At 37.4% G+C, this 17,096-nt stretch overlaps 1 protein-coding gene across 1 annotated transcript; it reads right to left on the reverse strand.

Moving 5' to 3' along the window:
• Positions 1-3,833: 3,833 nt before the first annotated feature.
• LOC139714783 (protein-serine O-palmitoleoyltransferase porcupine-like) lies at positions 3,834-15,660 on the reverse strand (the record flags this gene model as incomplete). Its single annotated transcript, XM_071626438.1, has 7 exons — positions 3,834-4,122; positions 4,947-5,054; positions 10,932-11,017; positions 12,307-12,370; positions 13,370-13,446; positions 14,226-14,326; positions 15,532-15,660. Coding segments are annotated over 7 exons (667 nt in total), but the record flags the coding sequence as incomplete, so codon positions are not given.
• Positions 15,661-17,096: the final 1,436 nt, after the last annotated feature.

The following is a 17,096-nucleotide window of genomic DNA, read 5'->3' on the forward strand; positions in this document are numbered from 1 at the left end:
TGTTCATATTTATAGGGCCTATACTAATTCATTGTCAATATATTTTCATTGAGACTCACACTCCTGATTGGGGGTCCATAGAGTTTAATAAAATCTTACAAATCTTTACAAATCTTGCACACTCCCACATCTTTTTATATACCGTATCTGTCTGTCTATAATACAAATATTTATACAAACATCACACACATAATCATACAAGTACATGTGTATGTATACATGTACATCACTACCTGTCTTACAAAGAAAACATAGCATCTAGCTCACAAACTGTGTTAAAATCAGTCTACACTAACACTAACAATACACAAACACTGACACACTATCCAAACTACAGTGTATAGTCCTGCTGCCTCTTGTCTATGTACTGGTGTAATCATCCAGAGAAACCATACACACAAAAAGCAGAACTCTTGGTGGAGCTTGTTTTATAAAACAAGTGCTATCATTTATTAAGTACAGTACAAGAACCACATTCCCAACAAAAGAACGCTTATTCAGCAAAGAAGAAGGGAACAGGTGGGCCTATAGGTGGGGGAAATATTCTGGATGGAATACAAAAAAAAGAAAAAGAAAATGAAAGGCAAACATGCAGTCAAATATCCTTTGATGAGGCTAAAATTTGTAAATGCTCACTGGAAAGGGCATGTTCAATACAAGTCTGTAGCATATACTGTCTGCTGCAATACCAGAGAAATTATATCGAAGTAAAAAAAAAAAAAAAAAGAACAAAAATCACTTTTCTATTCTTGCCTATATGCAGTCTGCAAGTTTTCAAATCTTTTAAAAGCTTTCTTTTTGTTTTAAAACCAAAATATCTGACAAAGGGCGGAATCCATATTTCTGTTTCCGTTTCACCAGTTTCATCATGACTGCATAAAGCGTAAGTTTTTAGGGTCAGGTTTGAGAAATAACCACAAAAAGTTAAACACAAATGCATCTTTGACATATGCATCAGAAACAAACATACACCAACTTATTGCAGCAGTCCCATGCGCTCACAAATATGTCTACCTTTCAGGCATATCATAGTCTTTATTGTGATTCTCACATTCTTGTCAACATGATTATGAATGTAATACAGGAAATACATACATGTATTCCATCATGACGAAACAAACAGACATAAAAAAATACACTTTCATGCTTTCTTCAGCTAAGTCTTTCACTTGGATGTTCACTTATATTGTCCTCCATGAATTTCTGCAATATCTACTAAAGAGCAAGTGGATTCAGAATACTGTAAAAGTGGACATTTTTGCGCGAGTATTTTTTCTCGCTGGGCAGGGTACGATGAATTTCACTAATGTCTATACCAATTGAGCAAGCACATTAAGCAGCTCATTACTGCCACAGCAGTTTATTGCTTTGGCAGCATATACTGTAGTAGTAGGTCATTGGTCTGCATTATGGCTTAGCTACAAACAATATAAATATAAATTAAATGTACAAAAGGCCTACCTTCACATCAAAGATATAGAATAACATTACATATAGCATGCACAAAAACTTGTGCCCTTTTGTTTTTCCTGCAGCTTGCATGTTGTGCAAAATTTGCAAAAAAAATTCCACCCCATAGAAAATTTCCACTTTTACAGCTGTCTGTTAAAAAGTTCCCCTAGCATACTGTATCCATCCAAAGCACCATGAATGAACAATATTACTTAAATTTCCTTATCTGCCATGATTGATTGTGATGTCATCAAGCCATTTGCATTTACGAGTATACATCATGTTATGACCTCTGTTACGCCTATCCAATTCAACCTCAAATCAGCCTACTTTCGTTTGAGGTTTGTACTCCTAACCTGAACATTGTGTAGACACACACAAACAAGTCATGAATATGTGTTCATATAGAAATGGAATACTACACATATTGAAATTATCACTACAAGACTAGAATGCTACATGGCTGCATACAGAGGTATACAAATGGCATACAGAGGGCAGTAAAATTAGCATTTCTTGAAGTTCATTTCTTGAAGTTCATTTCTGTTTTTATGTCAATATACTCCATATGAAAAATGCACAGCAAAATAACAATACAGATGATACCACTTGAGTGCAGTGAATTTCATGTTGCAGACACACATGATCTCACCAAGTCTGAAAACTCCTCTTGAAGTAGCAGAACATTAACAAAATTTCACATCAGACATCTATATTATGGTAATTCATCAACACTAAGTAGATTTTACACTAACATACCAATAACACCATGAATAGGGAATACACACATTATGTGTGTTTAAGAGTGAGACCTATTCACGCCCTTGGTGAAAGACTTGATGTAGGCCTCATAATACACTTGACTCCCCCGCAAACCTGAACCACATAAATGCACATATTTTGTAATCCATCTTAAGTAATCATACCACTGGAATGTAGCTGAGCTAAATAGATGCATACTGAATATGTCCTGGAAAACTGTTTTACTAAAACCTAATTCTCGGAATAATGATACTGAAAAGAAAAGAAGAAACTAGGACAATGGAATCCACTTGACAAGGTTAAACAGTTTTATGGCAGTGTTACATTAGATGAATATCATAGAACGAATAAGACCAGACCCACATACACTTGGTAAAAGAAAGAAAAAAAAAACTGATGAAAATCCCCAAACAAACAACTTGCAAGTATGTGATAGTAATTCTGGCACAAAGCACACTGAAATTTATACTTGCTACTTACGTACACTCAAATAACACAATAAGTAAAGGCAATCCATACTTTTATCTAAATCAAGGCACATAGGGTACTTTTATTGCATGGTACTGGATAATATTACCAACTACTGAAAAAGTGAAAACTATGCATAAATATTTGTTCACATTCACTTCAGTGAATTTCACCGGTTCATAATTTTACAGGTTCATAATTTTACAGAACAGTATTTCCGTACATAGTTTACTGTTTCGAAAAAACATTGGCATGCACACCAATATGTCGACACACTGCGTAATATTCTACGTTTACGGTATAGGATATGGAAGACTATCTCCATCAACAATTGCTCAATGTTCTTCACTTTTATATTCAAGCTCACATGCAAAGTTCTTGCACATTTTATGCCATAACAAGAAAAAAGTAAATGGACTATGCAGTCATTTCTTATGCCATACTGTCTATATAAGTCGTGGATGTGATGCTTACGATATGAAAGCTCTATGTGTTGCCTACTGATGATAAAAAAAGCATGATTTCACACAAATATTAATTGCCTATAATTCAGCGGCAATAATGTTAAGTAGTCTTGCTCTTTCAACAAATACAGTGTGCTGCAAAACTGTGGCAGTTATGAAATTTACTTTCTTGAAATCTACAGTGTTTGCATAGCACTGTCACTGGTAGTGGTCAAGATAAAAATGATGATGATTGAACAATAACAATAGGGCCTACTGATAAATATGATGATAATAATCACAATAATAATATCGGGTTACACATATGTATTGAAATGGTCAAAGGTTGATTCCCAAGGCAATGCATACATCTTTCTTTACCACAGTAATTCGTAAGGAACTAAAGTATAAGAGAAGAAAGAAAAATATATACTGCACAATAGCAGTCATGACGAAAAAAGGCAATGCTATAGAAAAACTATTGCTTTTGAAAAAGAATGAAAACTTGTTTTATGGACATAAAGAATTTGCCTTTAAATTAAAAAAAAAATGAAACTGTGCACTGCCAAACTCAAACTGAAAGAAAACTAAATGCAACCACAGTTACATTTGTACCTTCATTTTGAACCATCTTTGGCAAAACACACACATTATCTTTCCAATAGTAACCAAATGTATGAGACACGCACATATAAACTTGCTCAGCCTCACAGAGATGAAATACAGCCACTGCACTATTGAAAGAAGGCACAGCAAAAGCTCACATAATGAGAATTGCAAACTGTTCACCAAATCCTTCATTTGGCATCAGACTTTTTACAACGTGCACTCTAGAACACGTTGTCCTTTGATCTTCCCGTTCAGTTTCATGGGAGGAGGGAGATTGTGACGATGGTCATTGAATGAGCCAGTTGAACAGGTAGGTTCCGAGCACGACGTAATGACTGGCGTAATTCAGTCTTGACCATGTGTCCAGTGTGTGTTTCATTGTGTAGCCCTGTAAGAGGGAGTAGAGATGTTACAAAGAGAGAGAGAATAACACCTTTGGATTGACGCTCTCATTACCACTAGCGACGTGTCTGCTAGCCTACTTTAAAGGACTTTTGCGCTGTTGTTAACACTGACAGTCGTGAACAAAGAGAGCTGAAAACCAAGCATGTCATCGCGAGGGCATTTGGAGATCCCTGAATGTGATCGGTATTCATGAGCTCGTAAAAAGTCCAACCTGTGCAATCACTCTTTCTGAATAAGTTTACATGATGTAAGACAAACATTTCTTTTTCTTTGTTTTGTTTTGTTTGTTTGTTTGTTTGTTTTTTTTTTTTGTTTTTTTTTTGGGGGGGGGTTATATTCCAGTAACAAGCTTGCAGCTAGTGAAAACAAAAGGTTATTGAAAGTGTATTCCGAATGCAGTTAAATAAATGAGCAAAAAACAAACAAACAAAGAGACAAGTACATCATCTTTGGTTATATGCACTGTAAACCTTCCCATTGATTCAGCATAGCATCACCAGGGTCACAAGACCTTGCATCTCAAATTTTGGTGAAAATCTTTTTTTTTTTTAATTAATTGTCAGATAACACAAAGTCACTACAGCTTTTCAAAGGAAAAGTGATCCCATTTGTTATAATGCTTTGGCTGCCATGTTTTTTACACTCCAGAACAAGTGACATATTTGAAATACAAGGTTTTGTTGCCCCTAGTGGCAAAAGATGATTTGCCAATGTGCAGGAGGATATATAGATACTGTGTGCTGATCTAACTATAATGGTATGTGCTACAGCAAGCATATCATGTCAAAAAGCAGCTGCATTCCTTACCTCTTCCTGCAACTCAGAGTCTGTGTTGAAGACTACACCTAGGTAGGCAAGATGGAAGATTGCCAAGCCGCTGAAGAGGAGGTTCACAAGAATGACCAATGGATTCATCTGTGATCAGGCAGAAGGACAGATAAATAGATAAATGGGTGGATGAATGGATGGATGGATGGATTGATGTATCTAATACATATCATATACAGTTAGACACTAAGGGTGCATATATGGGTGGGTGGTTGTGGTGTGTAATTGTTAAATGAGGGTATTCCACACAGGGTTTTTGTATAAAATAGTGGCATGCTGAAACACTTTTATAGTCTCTAGTCTCCACTCATATTGGGTACCGCTTTATTGGGTAATCCTTTTAATTGCTGTACAGGCTAAACAAACAATTCCAATATTTATCTCATAATCACATAATCCTTTGGGTTAAATGGGTACAAATTTTCCACTTTTTCAGATTTTTAACTTCATCTGCATCAGCATCATCACCACTACAGGGTTCATACGCTTCCACATTTTCAAAATTCCCTGACTTTCCATGACTTTCCAGAGCAGAAAATGTAAATTTCCATGACTATTTTACGCGATGTACACATCTTATTCTAAAGTGTGTAAAAATACATCATTATAATACTAGGAAGCAAAACACAAAACAAGTGTGTATATTCGGTTATACACAATTATGCTTTGTTCTGAAGGAAGCACCTTAAAGGGGAATTTTCCCCAAACAACAACGTGGATTAGGTGAGTAGAAAACAATTTTAGAAACCCAACAGTAAAATGTTGAGCAAATTTTGATAACCTGTTAACACGAATTGTGCAAAATTGTGTATGTTGCCCTCTTTGGACGGAACTATGCCAGAATACGTGATATCACAAGAGGACAACACTCCTTTGAATTTGTACATAGAATTTCACAATTTTAGTTTTTTTCTTGGATATCGATAATGCAGTTGATCAAGTTCAATAATAAATGTTAGCACAATTATCTAAGCCCTAACATCCTCAAGTATATAAAGGAGAGGGAAGATGATTATTATTTACATTGAAATGATTGTGTTGTCAATATTCTGTGGTAAAATGCTTTAATTCAAATTCTATATCAAAATCAAAGCACTATCTCAATCCAAAAGTAATCATACATTCGTGTTATTAGACAGGGCGCCACACTAACTTCTATTTTTGGTGGCCTGATCCGGCCACCGAAATCATTGATTTCTATTTTTTGGTGGCCCGAAAGTAAAATCTGGTGGCCCCCCCAAAAAATCAAGAAAAACATAAGAAAAACTAAATCGGTCCTACTAAACATAGAAAAATAAATATTAAGTATTACTGACGTGATACAAGTACCCATGTCTAAAATAAATGAATAGAGTTATCATAAAAGTTGATGCCTATTTACATGTAGGTGGTCAAAACTTACGTTTGAAATGATAAAGTGGGAGCATTTACAGACATTTGTAAACATCCGACATTTGTTTTGGCATTGTAAAGAGCCGAAAGTTACCGTTATTCATTTCTGATTGTGAAAGCAATCATTTAACATTTACTAGTATTTTAACACCTTACGGAGCCGAATGTTACCGTTAATCATTTTCAAAAGTAAAAGCAAACAACTGACATTCATTTTAGCATCTTACGGAGCTGAATGTTATCCTTATTCATTTCCGAACGTGAAAGCAAGCATCCGCTATTTATTCTAGCATCTAACTGAGCCGATTGATACCGTTAATCATTTCCAAATGTAAAAGCAACAATCTGTTATTTATTTTAGCATCGTACGGAGCAGGATATTACCGTTATTCATTTCCAAATTTAAAAGCAAACATCCGACATTTATTTTATTATCGTACGGAGCCGAATGTTATTGCTGCCCACTTCCGAAAGTGAAATGAATCATCTGACAATTATTTTAGCATCGTACGGAGCCGAATGTTACTGTTTTTCATTTTTGAACGTCAAGGCAGACATCAGACATTTACTTTACCATCAAACGCAGATGAAAGTTACTGTTATTAATTTCGAAATATAACAGCAAATATCCGACATTTATTATAGCATCGTATGAAGCAGAATATTACTGCTATTCACTTCCGAACGTAAAAGCAATCATCTGACAGTTATTTTAGCATCTTCCGGAGCCAAATGTTATTGCTATTTACTTTTGAAAGTAAATGCAAACATCCGACATTTATTTAATCATCGTAGGGAGTTGAATATTATTGTTATTCATTTCCGAACGTCAAAGGGATCATTTGACATTTACTTTAGCATCTTCCGCAGCTGAATTCTATTGCTATTTACTTTCGAACGTAAAAGCAAACATCCGACATTTATTTAATCATCGTAGGGAGTTGAATATTATTGTTATTCATTTCCGAACGTCAAAGGGATCATTCGACATTTATTTTAGCATCTTCCGGAACTGAATGTTATTGCTATTTACTTTCGAACATGAAAGCGAACATCCGGCATTTATTTTATCATCGTACGGAGTTGAATATTATTTTAATTCATTTCCGAACGTCAAAGCAAATATCCGACATTTATTTTTGCATCTTCCGGAGCTGAATGTTAATGCTATTTACATTCGAACATTATAAAAGCAAACATCAGACATAATCATCGTACGGAGTTGAATATTATTGTTATTCGTTTCCGAAAGTCAAAGGGATCATTCGACATTTACTTTAGCATCTTCCGGAGCTGAATGTTATTGCTATTTACTTTCGAACGTAAAAGCAAACATCCGGCATTTATTCTATCATCGTACGGAGTTGAATATTATTAGTATTCATTTCCGAACGTCAAAGCAAACATTCGACATTTATTTCAGCATCTTCCAGAGCCGAATGTTATCCGTATTCATTTCCGAACGCAAAATCAAATATCTGACATCAATTTTAGCTCCCTACGGAGCTGAATATTTCCGTTATTCATTTCCAAAAGTATAAGCAGACATCTGACGTTTATTTAAGTATCATACCGAGTCGAATATTACCGTTATTCATTTCCAAAATTAAAAGCAAACATCTGACATTTATTTTAGCATCTTACGGAGCCGATTGTTACCGCTGTCCATTTCCAAAAGTAAAGGCAATCATCCAACTTTTTTTTTTTTGGTGGCCCGACGTGCGCTTTTTATGGCCACGGGCTACCGGGCCACCGTTAGGGTGGGATTTCACGGAGCACGCGAACGATTTGCGAACGACGCGAATGACAAAATCCAACATTCGGAAAAGTTTTTCTCCGAATGCGTTCCGACAATGAAGCCGAAAACTATTCTTGCGCAATTTGTGCGAAGTTTCCACGACGTTTGTGCGAATGTCGTGTGTATCATTGCTTAAGTACAGCATGTTACGTTCACGAAGAACACGCGACGGAAATGCGAACGAAAAATTTTCAATAATCATGGGATAAAATGTACCCAAGGAGAGGTGGAAGCTGTCTTGAGTTGATTTTTTTTTCTTTCCTCTATTTCTCCTTTCTTTTTCTCTCATTTTTCTATCCTGTGCTTGCCTACATTTTTTTTCCCTAGGACCTATCTCCACTACAAGTAGTAAAGCATTTGATTTTTTTTTTTTGCAATTCCTCCAACACATAATCTCTATAGTTTAAAGAAAATTTTGCATACTTTAGATTAATATTAAGTGTATTCTGCGATTTTTTTTTTGTATATCAAACATTTCTTTCTCTTTGCTAGTCTTTAATTTCTTTTGTTACTGTAGTTGTTAATAGTTGTTTGATGTTTAGATGTATGCTACGACTTTTATTTGTAGAAAACGTATAGGTAATACATCCCCCAAACGTGCGCTAAACGTTCGCGAGAATAATCTCAAAAGGTATGCGAACAGATTGCGATTATGTCGTAAAATGATCGGAAAAACTTCGCAGATTTCGCGTAACATACGCGAGACATTCTCCAAAGTTTCGGAGTCTGTTTGGGGTTTCACGAACATTTTGCGAACATCGCGCGTGTCTTGCGAAGATCTTGCGCATATGACGAGGCTTTAAAGACACTTTCGAGAACAATTCACGAGCAAATCACGACCAAGAGTGTGGAAAAGGTTCGCAAAAAATTTCAAACTTTTTTGAAATTCTCGCCGAAGTAAAAACGACATTCGCGAACAATTGACGACGCTTCCGAACCCTCACGTTCGTTTGGCGATCTTTTGCAGACTAAAATACGAATGCTGGATTTTGCCATTCGCGTCCTTCGCAAATCGTTCGCGTGCTCCGTGAAATCCCACCCTTCACGGAGCACGCGAACGATTTGCGAAGGACGCGAATGACAAAATCCAACATTCGGAAAAGTTTTTCTCCGAATGTGTTCCGACAATGAAGCCGAAAACTATTCTTGCGCAATTTGTGCGAAGTTTCCACGACGTATGTGCGAATGTCGTGTGTATCATTGCTAAAGTACAGCATGTTACGTACACGAAGAACACGCGACGGAAATGCGAACAACGAAGAATTTTAAACAATCATGGGAGAAAATGTACCCAAGGAGAGGTGGAAGCTGTCTTGAGTTGAATTTTTTTCTTTCCTCTATTTCTCCTTTCTTTTTCTCTCATTTCTCTATCGTGTGCTTGCCTCCATTTTTTTCCTAGGACATATCTCCACTAGTAAAGCATTTGATCTTCTTTTTTTTTTTGCAGTTCCTCTAACACATAATCTCTAGAGTTCAAATAAAATTTTACATACTTTAGATCAATTTTAAGTGTATTCTGCGATTTTTTTTTTGTATATCAAACATTTATTTCTCTTTGCTAGTCGTTAATTTCTTTTGTTACTATAGTTGTTAATAATTCTTTGATGTTTAGATGTATGTTACGATTTTTATTTGTAGAAAACGTATAGGTCATACATCCCCCAAACGTGCGCTAAACGTTCGCGAGAATGTCTCAAAAGGTACGCGAACAGTTTGCGATTACGTCGTAAAATGATCGGAAAAACTTCGCAGATTTCGCGTAACATACGCGAGACATTCTCCAAAGTTTCGGAGTCTGTTTAGGGTTTCACGAACATTTTGCGAACATCGCGCATGTCTTGCGAAGGTCTTGCGCATATGACGAGGCTTTAAAGACACTTTCGAGAACAATTCACGAGCAAATCACGACCAAGTGTGCGGAAAAGGTTCGCAAAAAATTTCAAACTTTTTTGAAATCATCGCCGAAGTAAAAACGACATTCGCGAACAATTGACGACGCTTCCGAACCCTCACGTTCATTTGGCGATCTTTTGCAGACTAAAATACGAATGCTGGAGTTTGCTATTCGCGTCCTTCGCAAATCGTTCGCGTGCTCCGTGAAATCCCACCCTTAGTGTCCAGCCCTGTATTAGATGACTGACGCTTCGATCATGCACGCAATTTAAAATAATGCCGATCACGTCATCAGCAGCGCTCATGTCACGTGTGTACATATGTGTACACAAAGGCACCACAGCACCTTACATCACTGCCAGTCGATTGTCATACACACAAGTACACGTGCACATGCCCATGAGAGACGCAATTAGACACCAATCTGCGTGGAGTTTGTTACGAAAACGGTCTTAATACGAGAAACCACAAATTTGACAAACTATTCTTCCTTTGTTGATAAGAGAAATCAAGTATCATTTTAACAAATATCTTGAAAAAATGATTTTCCCTGACTTTCCAGAAGAAATAGATGGATTCCCTGACTTTCCCTGACTTTTTGCTTCTGGAAAAAGTATTTTGAAATTCCCTGACTTTCCAGAAATTCCATGACGCGTACGAGCCCTGCACTATCATTATTATCATCACCATCATCAATTTTTTTTTCAGTCATATTATATTCATCTCCTAATAATTGGAAGGGAGTGAAATTACCTAATTCTGTTTGACTATAAAAGATAATACCATGGGTATATGGGAAACGCTTTTGATGTTGAGATACACGCAGGGCATCATTAGCACAAAGTGTCAAAGACAACTCTGCAAACAGGCAATATACTTACGGCTTTGTATTCATGCACGCATACATTTTTGCACTTTCTGGCATTTATGCATGCGCTGAAAGTATCCGCCAATTTGCTTCTGAAAACTGAACAGAAAGAGGAGCAAAATTACCACAGAGGCTCGGACAGCGGAGATACATACACAAGCAGAAAATGTTGAAGTATTAAAATGAACAAAGAAATATATTGTTTGCCATTACTGTCTGATATTGAACCACCCATTTTGTAGAATTTCTCACAAGTGATATAAATCTCGACAAGATTCCTGCCATCTGCTGAGGAATTTACTTAAAAAAAAATGTAGCAAAGGTTTGAATGACATTATTACAGATTGTATAGGTCAAATTTCACAACTAATCTTGTTCTACTCCTCAATGCTCCATCCACACTTGTAGGTTTTATCACAAAAGTAAGGCCATCACATTTTCTTAGGTATAAGTAATGATTTTTTTTTTTTTGCTTCATAAGCCACAATCACAATTTGATACTATATGAGCATGAAAATGTAAACAAGAAAATCTTTTCTTTTCAAGTAGAGTAAACTACGTATCATAGCAACAACAACAAAAATGCATTCACACTTAACCCTAACTAGGCTGGGCTATTTAGGTAGATGATAGAGCCCCGGGCCTCCCAGGCCCCCCCTCCAGATCTCGGCCGTCGACCGCATGATCGCGACGAAAATTGGCACACACATTGCCTATGATGTAATCTAAAGTACCATGAAGTTAATTTTTTTTTAAATTATCATTTACACTAAATTATGCTAATTTATGCATAATGATGCATGAAATCAGACAATTTGGTATAAATCACTAAATAAAGCTCAAAACAGGCACATTTTTTGTGTAAATATTCTTTTTAAAGTCCTTAGCAAATGTAAGAGAAAAAAATTGCACAATCAGAAAAAAAAGTATTTTATTGCTTTTTGAATTTCTTATGTATTTCTATGTTTTTTCGACTTTATGTTTTTCATTGGTTTTTTCGATGAAATTTGTCCGCGACATTGTTCTGAACAAGAAAATATGTTAATAATTGATTTTAATTAATAAAACCCGAAAATAATCATGCTTTTATAAAATTTGCCTGTAAACACAGTTTGCATTGAATTTGTATACGAATTCACGTTTTTGAGCAATTTTTGGTCTGACATGCATGTGCATATTTATGCGCGACTTCGGAACCGCATGCCCGGGCATCGCAAATTTGGTGTCAAAAGATGCGGGAGACTCGATAGAAAAAAGTCATGAAACGTCGCTGCGATAGCTTCTCGCGATAGCGATACATCGCGCGAAACGTCGAGGGGGGCCTCGGAGGCCCCCCGGCCTAGTTAGGGTTAAGTCTTCTTTGACTGAGAAAGCCTTCAAAATCTTACCATGCTCTATATAGGAGTACACGCCCAGCGAAAGTAATACAGCTGCAAGCTGGAAATTTAAGCCCTGTCACAAGAGAGAGAAAAAAAAATCCCTGGTTATGTGAGAAACACAGAGGCAGATGTCCTCCTCACAGGGGCATTGGAGAGATGCAATATATATTTCTGCCATCTTGTCGGTCTTCTATTATTTCTAGTCATTCCAGTCTAGCATTCATTCTCTCCAAATCTGGCTCGGGCTCCCACATATTGGCACAGAACTACAGAGTCAGATAGTGTTTATATGATTGAAGAGACAATTGACTTGAATCCTGTCATTTCCTCTAGCAAATTGCCTGCGAAAAATGATGATGATAATTTTTAAAAAGATGTCGAGAGAATCACGTCACAAAATTGCATGCATTTAAATTCAACTTTGGACTTGTTCTCACAAGGTTAAGTTTTAAATCACAACCTCATTTCTAGTCAAATACATACTGTACATAGTCAAGTTAAAAAAAATATGAAATGTTATGTTCATAGGAGGATGCATTATAGATATTGTGATCGTAATATGCAATGGAATATGCATTCAAATTCAATCTAATATGTAATATCTATTCAATTCTCAATTACAGCTCTATGAGCACGCATTTGATATTTTCTACTACTGCTGGAATATTTTTGAGTTTGATGCAGTTCGATACCTGAAGACGTACTCTACATGCCATATATTTAATAGCGAGTTGTCTTCACATATCAGGACTTACCACAAATTTCGCGAGTGGTCAAATTCGCGATTGTGGAGCACAGTACAGGAGTGAAGAAATGAATGTGTGCACGTCACAATCATGTCGATATTAGAGTTAATATTGTCGCGTGTTTTTTAAATTCGCGAAAAGCACCCAACTCGCGAAATTCGCAAAAATAAAAACCTCACAAAATATTCAACATATACAGTTGATGCATGACAGCCTAATAATCACAGATGGCAGTATGGAAGGAAAACCTGGTGAAACTGAATAAAGAGTTTATTTTCCCACTTGCTTCTAGAGGTATGGATATATGGATTTTCATGACAACTTACATGAAGTACTGAGCTGGCAATGTAAGTCAATAAAATGGCAGCAAATTTTCCCAGGTGGGCGCTGGTCTTGAATACATCTGCAGAAAGAGAAAGGCATGCCATGGCTCATGTCATCATATGGGTCCAGTGACACAGGCTACATAATGTATTACCAAAGTCTCCACTGACTGCTATTACAATACACAGCACATCTGTCTTCTAGATAACTTCAGAATACCACATCATACACCCAATTCAAGTAGATCAGTGAAGTGCTCAATCTAGCATAATATATGAATAAGTTCTGTGTTTTGTTTTGTTTTGTTTTTTACGCATGCTCATTCACTTGAAATTTAGTATCTGTTATTAATTCCAAAATGACATGAATGAACAAAAGGAACAAAATATATATAGGGCATCAGTAGGGATATTATGCCCAGTAAGGATAAGAATCACAATGGCCATATATCATATCTCAGCAAATATCACAGTTATCTCATGCAATATAGGTGCCATTCCTCTTCAAACTTGCCAGTATTTTCAGACATCTGTTATAAAAAAGAAGAAGCTCTTTTCTCATTCTTGCTCAAGAATCAAAATAGAGAATGTCTTAACATTTGATAAACACAAAATATTATCATACAAAAAATAATGTATTTGTTCAAAATATTTAGTTTTGATGCTATGATATTACTATAGACTCTTTGGGATGATATCATACACTGTCGTAAACACCATATACAATACAAGTATGTACTGCCTGTGCTTATGTTTCATCAAGCTAATGTCTCGATGTGTTTCATTGCAGTTTAGTGAATAACACTACTGGGCAATATAAACCATACATAGTTTACGGGTATAACACAGATATACTCACAATTCTTCAGCCAATAGTGCATGGGTATATTCCAGTTTGTGACAACATCCACTAGAGACCTCGGCAGCTCTATGTGCCATGGCTTAGCAACAGAAAACTCCCTGTATGCCAGATGTATAGGACAGAAAAGGGGGAGTAGAAGAGATATTGAAGAGATAGATAGACATATACACAGATAGATGGATGGATACCATTGGTAGATGGATGGATAGATTGATGGATGCATGGATAGATAGATAGATGGATAGATAGATAGATAGATAGATAGATAGATAGATAGATAGATAGACAGATAGATAGACAGATAGGTAGGTAGGTAGGTAGAGTGAGTAAGGGACAGAGAGCAAAATCAAGTGAGTGTATGTGTTCACATAAAAGAGAGTAGATACATTACAACAACAAAAAAAGAGAATACACTCTAAAGATGGCCCTACTCAGATTATTTGGAAATCCCCGCAATGAAGAGTGTACAGCTTTATCACTGATCTCTATGTCAGGAGACACACAGCTGAAGAATCTCAACTGGCGTCGAGTGCTATCAATGAGTATATGCTTTCATGCACATATTCGCCGATGGGTGCTGTTTGTGGTTTTAGAATGTACCCCGATGGGCAGCAAATGAACACCTAAAAAATCTGAAAAAATCAGATACTTATAGGGGAGTCTGAAGTGCATTGAACTGTGAACATTGAACTGTGTGGGGGCGCTGTGGCATAGTGGATAAGACTCCCGACTCCCAATCGGAGGACCCAAGTTTGAGTCCCGCCCAGTGCTTACGTCCTTGGACGAGATGTTTTTACCCACCATGTCCCTCTTGACCCAGGTGTATAAATGGGTACCTGGCAACACTGGGGTACTAATAATGGCAGGGCCCTCTGGTAGAGTAGTGGCAGCACTGAAGAAGCTACCCTGGATAAATAAGACCTTATTATTATCATTATTATTAACAATTCAATGTATATGAATTGCAAAAAAAGTCTGAAAGTGGGTTTTGAGTACAGTAAAAAAAAAAAAAGTTTGAGGTCACATTAAACTCTGAACTCTCACATTCCTGGATAACTTCAGCATGTTCTATCATCTCTGGGATGCTGTACTGTTAAATTGAGGACCCATATCCTTACCATCTTGTCGACAAATGTACTGAGAACTGGCCACCTGCGACCAGGAAGCACTATTTCTGAAGCACATTAACCCGTTGAGGACGGACTGATTCTGCTACAACCCGTATTTCCCATAGACACCTGCCCTAGTAATACCCGGGACTCATCCTCAACAGGTTTAAAAGCATGTAGAATCACAGTTTTACCATTTGACAGATCCGTCTGATTGTGACACTGCACCATATCCTGCAAGTACGCTGGAAGCCGACGAAAAGTAGCTCACAAAGTAGTGACTGTACCGAAATGATGCTGCATCGCCATATGCACTGAGCCATCTGTCAGTAGAAATCAATCAACGGAGAATGGCGCAATTATGACTACTTGAAAATTATCTACCGCAGGTATCGAACAACGGATAAGTGCATGCCTAGAAATAGGTATATAAACATTGATGTGATAATCTTGTGAAGCAGTAACACTATAAACTACTTTGCTGAACAGAAATCCATTTGGTGGTATTAGGCAATGGAAAGTTAAGTTGACAAATGAATCACTGACTTCATAAATATCAATCAGATAACCTGAACAGAGTAATGATAAACTCAAATGAAAGGGAGTTGATGCATATGAATACTAACTCATCTAAAATCCATACATATGTTTCAGAAGATGACTGTTACCACACAAGCATGTACAAGAAATGAACAAACTAGCTACGTCAGCTTTGAGGATAAAAGTGGATGACCATTAGATGTAACATTCCACATGTCTTGACTGTTTCTTTTGCTGATTTGAAGATCTTGCTTTATTTACACAACTGCTGTACAGACAAATGTTGGTGATTTAATACCTTACACCTACTTCTCTGCAATGTGATATATCCATGGGCGTAAATCCCGGGGGGGGGGGGGGGGGGGGGGGGGGGGGGGGGGATGGGGGGGATATATCCCCCCCACTTTTGAAGGAGGGGGGGATGGCCTGTACAAATATCCCCCCCTGAAATTCTCCCAAGAAAAAGATGTAGGAACAAAAAAAAAAAACAAAAAGAAATGTGGTGATATTGATTTCAGCATGATGGATTATTGCATAGCCTATAATCTAGGCGGAGAATGCAGTTATTGTCTTTGTAATTTGCTGTTAGCTAAACGTATGATGCAGCGAGGTAATTGTCTTTGCCAAGCGATACATCTGATGCGGCGAGACTACGAACAGTGGACGCATCTACCGCGTCCGCTAGGCGCCACGATCGGTGGCAGTTTTTTTTTTTTTTTCCGTGTAAGAGGACTGCCACCGTTTTAAAAAAAGAAAACAACGACAAACAACTGGATCATAGGCGGTGTATTCGCACGCATCCACTGTTCGTAGTCTCGTCGCATCAGACCAACTGCATCCCCACCTAGGTTATAGGCTACATACTGTAATGCATGAGCCATGACGTTCGCACGCCCGCCTCGTGACGAGAGCATACTGCTGAACAGTGCTAGCAGCGCTCGCGTACTTCTCTCGAACGCCAATGCATGTAGAGCAATATCGACCGTAATGCATGCTTCGGATGTTGAACTACTAAAGTTATAGTAGCCACACAACCAAATGGCAACCAGCTGCATGCAACCATGGAGGTGCTCTTCCCACCTCCTTGATGCAACACAGTCTGTAGGGCCATGGACGTAGGCGTGAACGAGTGCACAATGCCGAGCGCGATACGACTCACGTCGAGCTCCGCATGAGTTACCCAAAGATCTAGATAACAAACGAGTTCGTTAACAGCCTT

Source organism: Diadema antillarum, unplaced genomic scaffold, assembly GCF_040938485.1.
Source record: "Diadema antillarum isolate AM-2024a unplaced genomic scaffold, OU_Dant_1.0 seq00002429_RagTag, whole genome shotgun sequence".
Classification (NCBI taxonomy): domain Eukaryota; kingdom Metazoa; phylum Echinodermata; class Echinoidea; order Diadematoida; family Diadematidae; genus Diadema; species Diadema antillarum.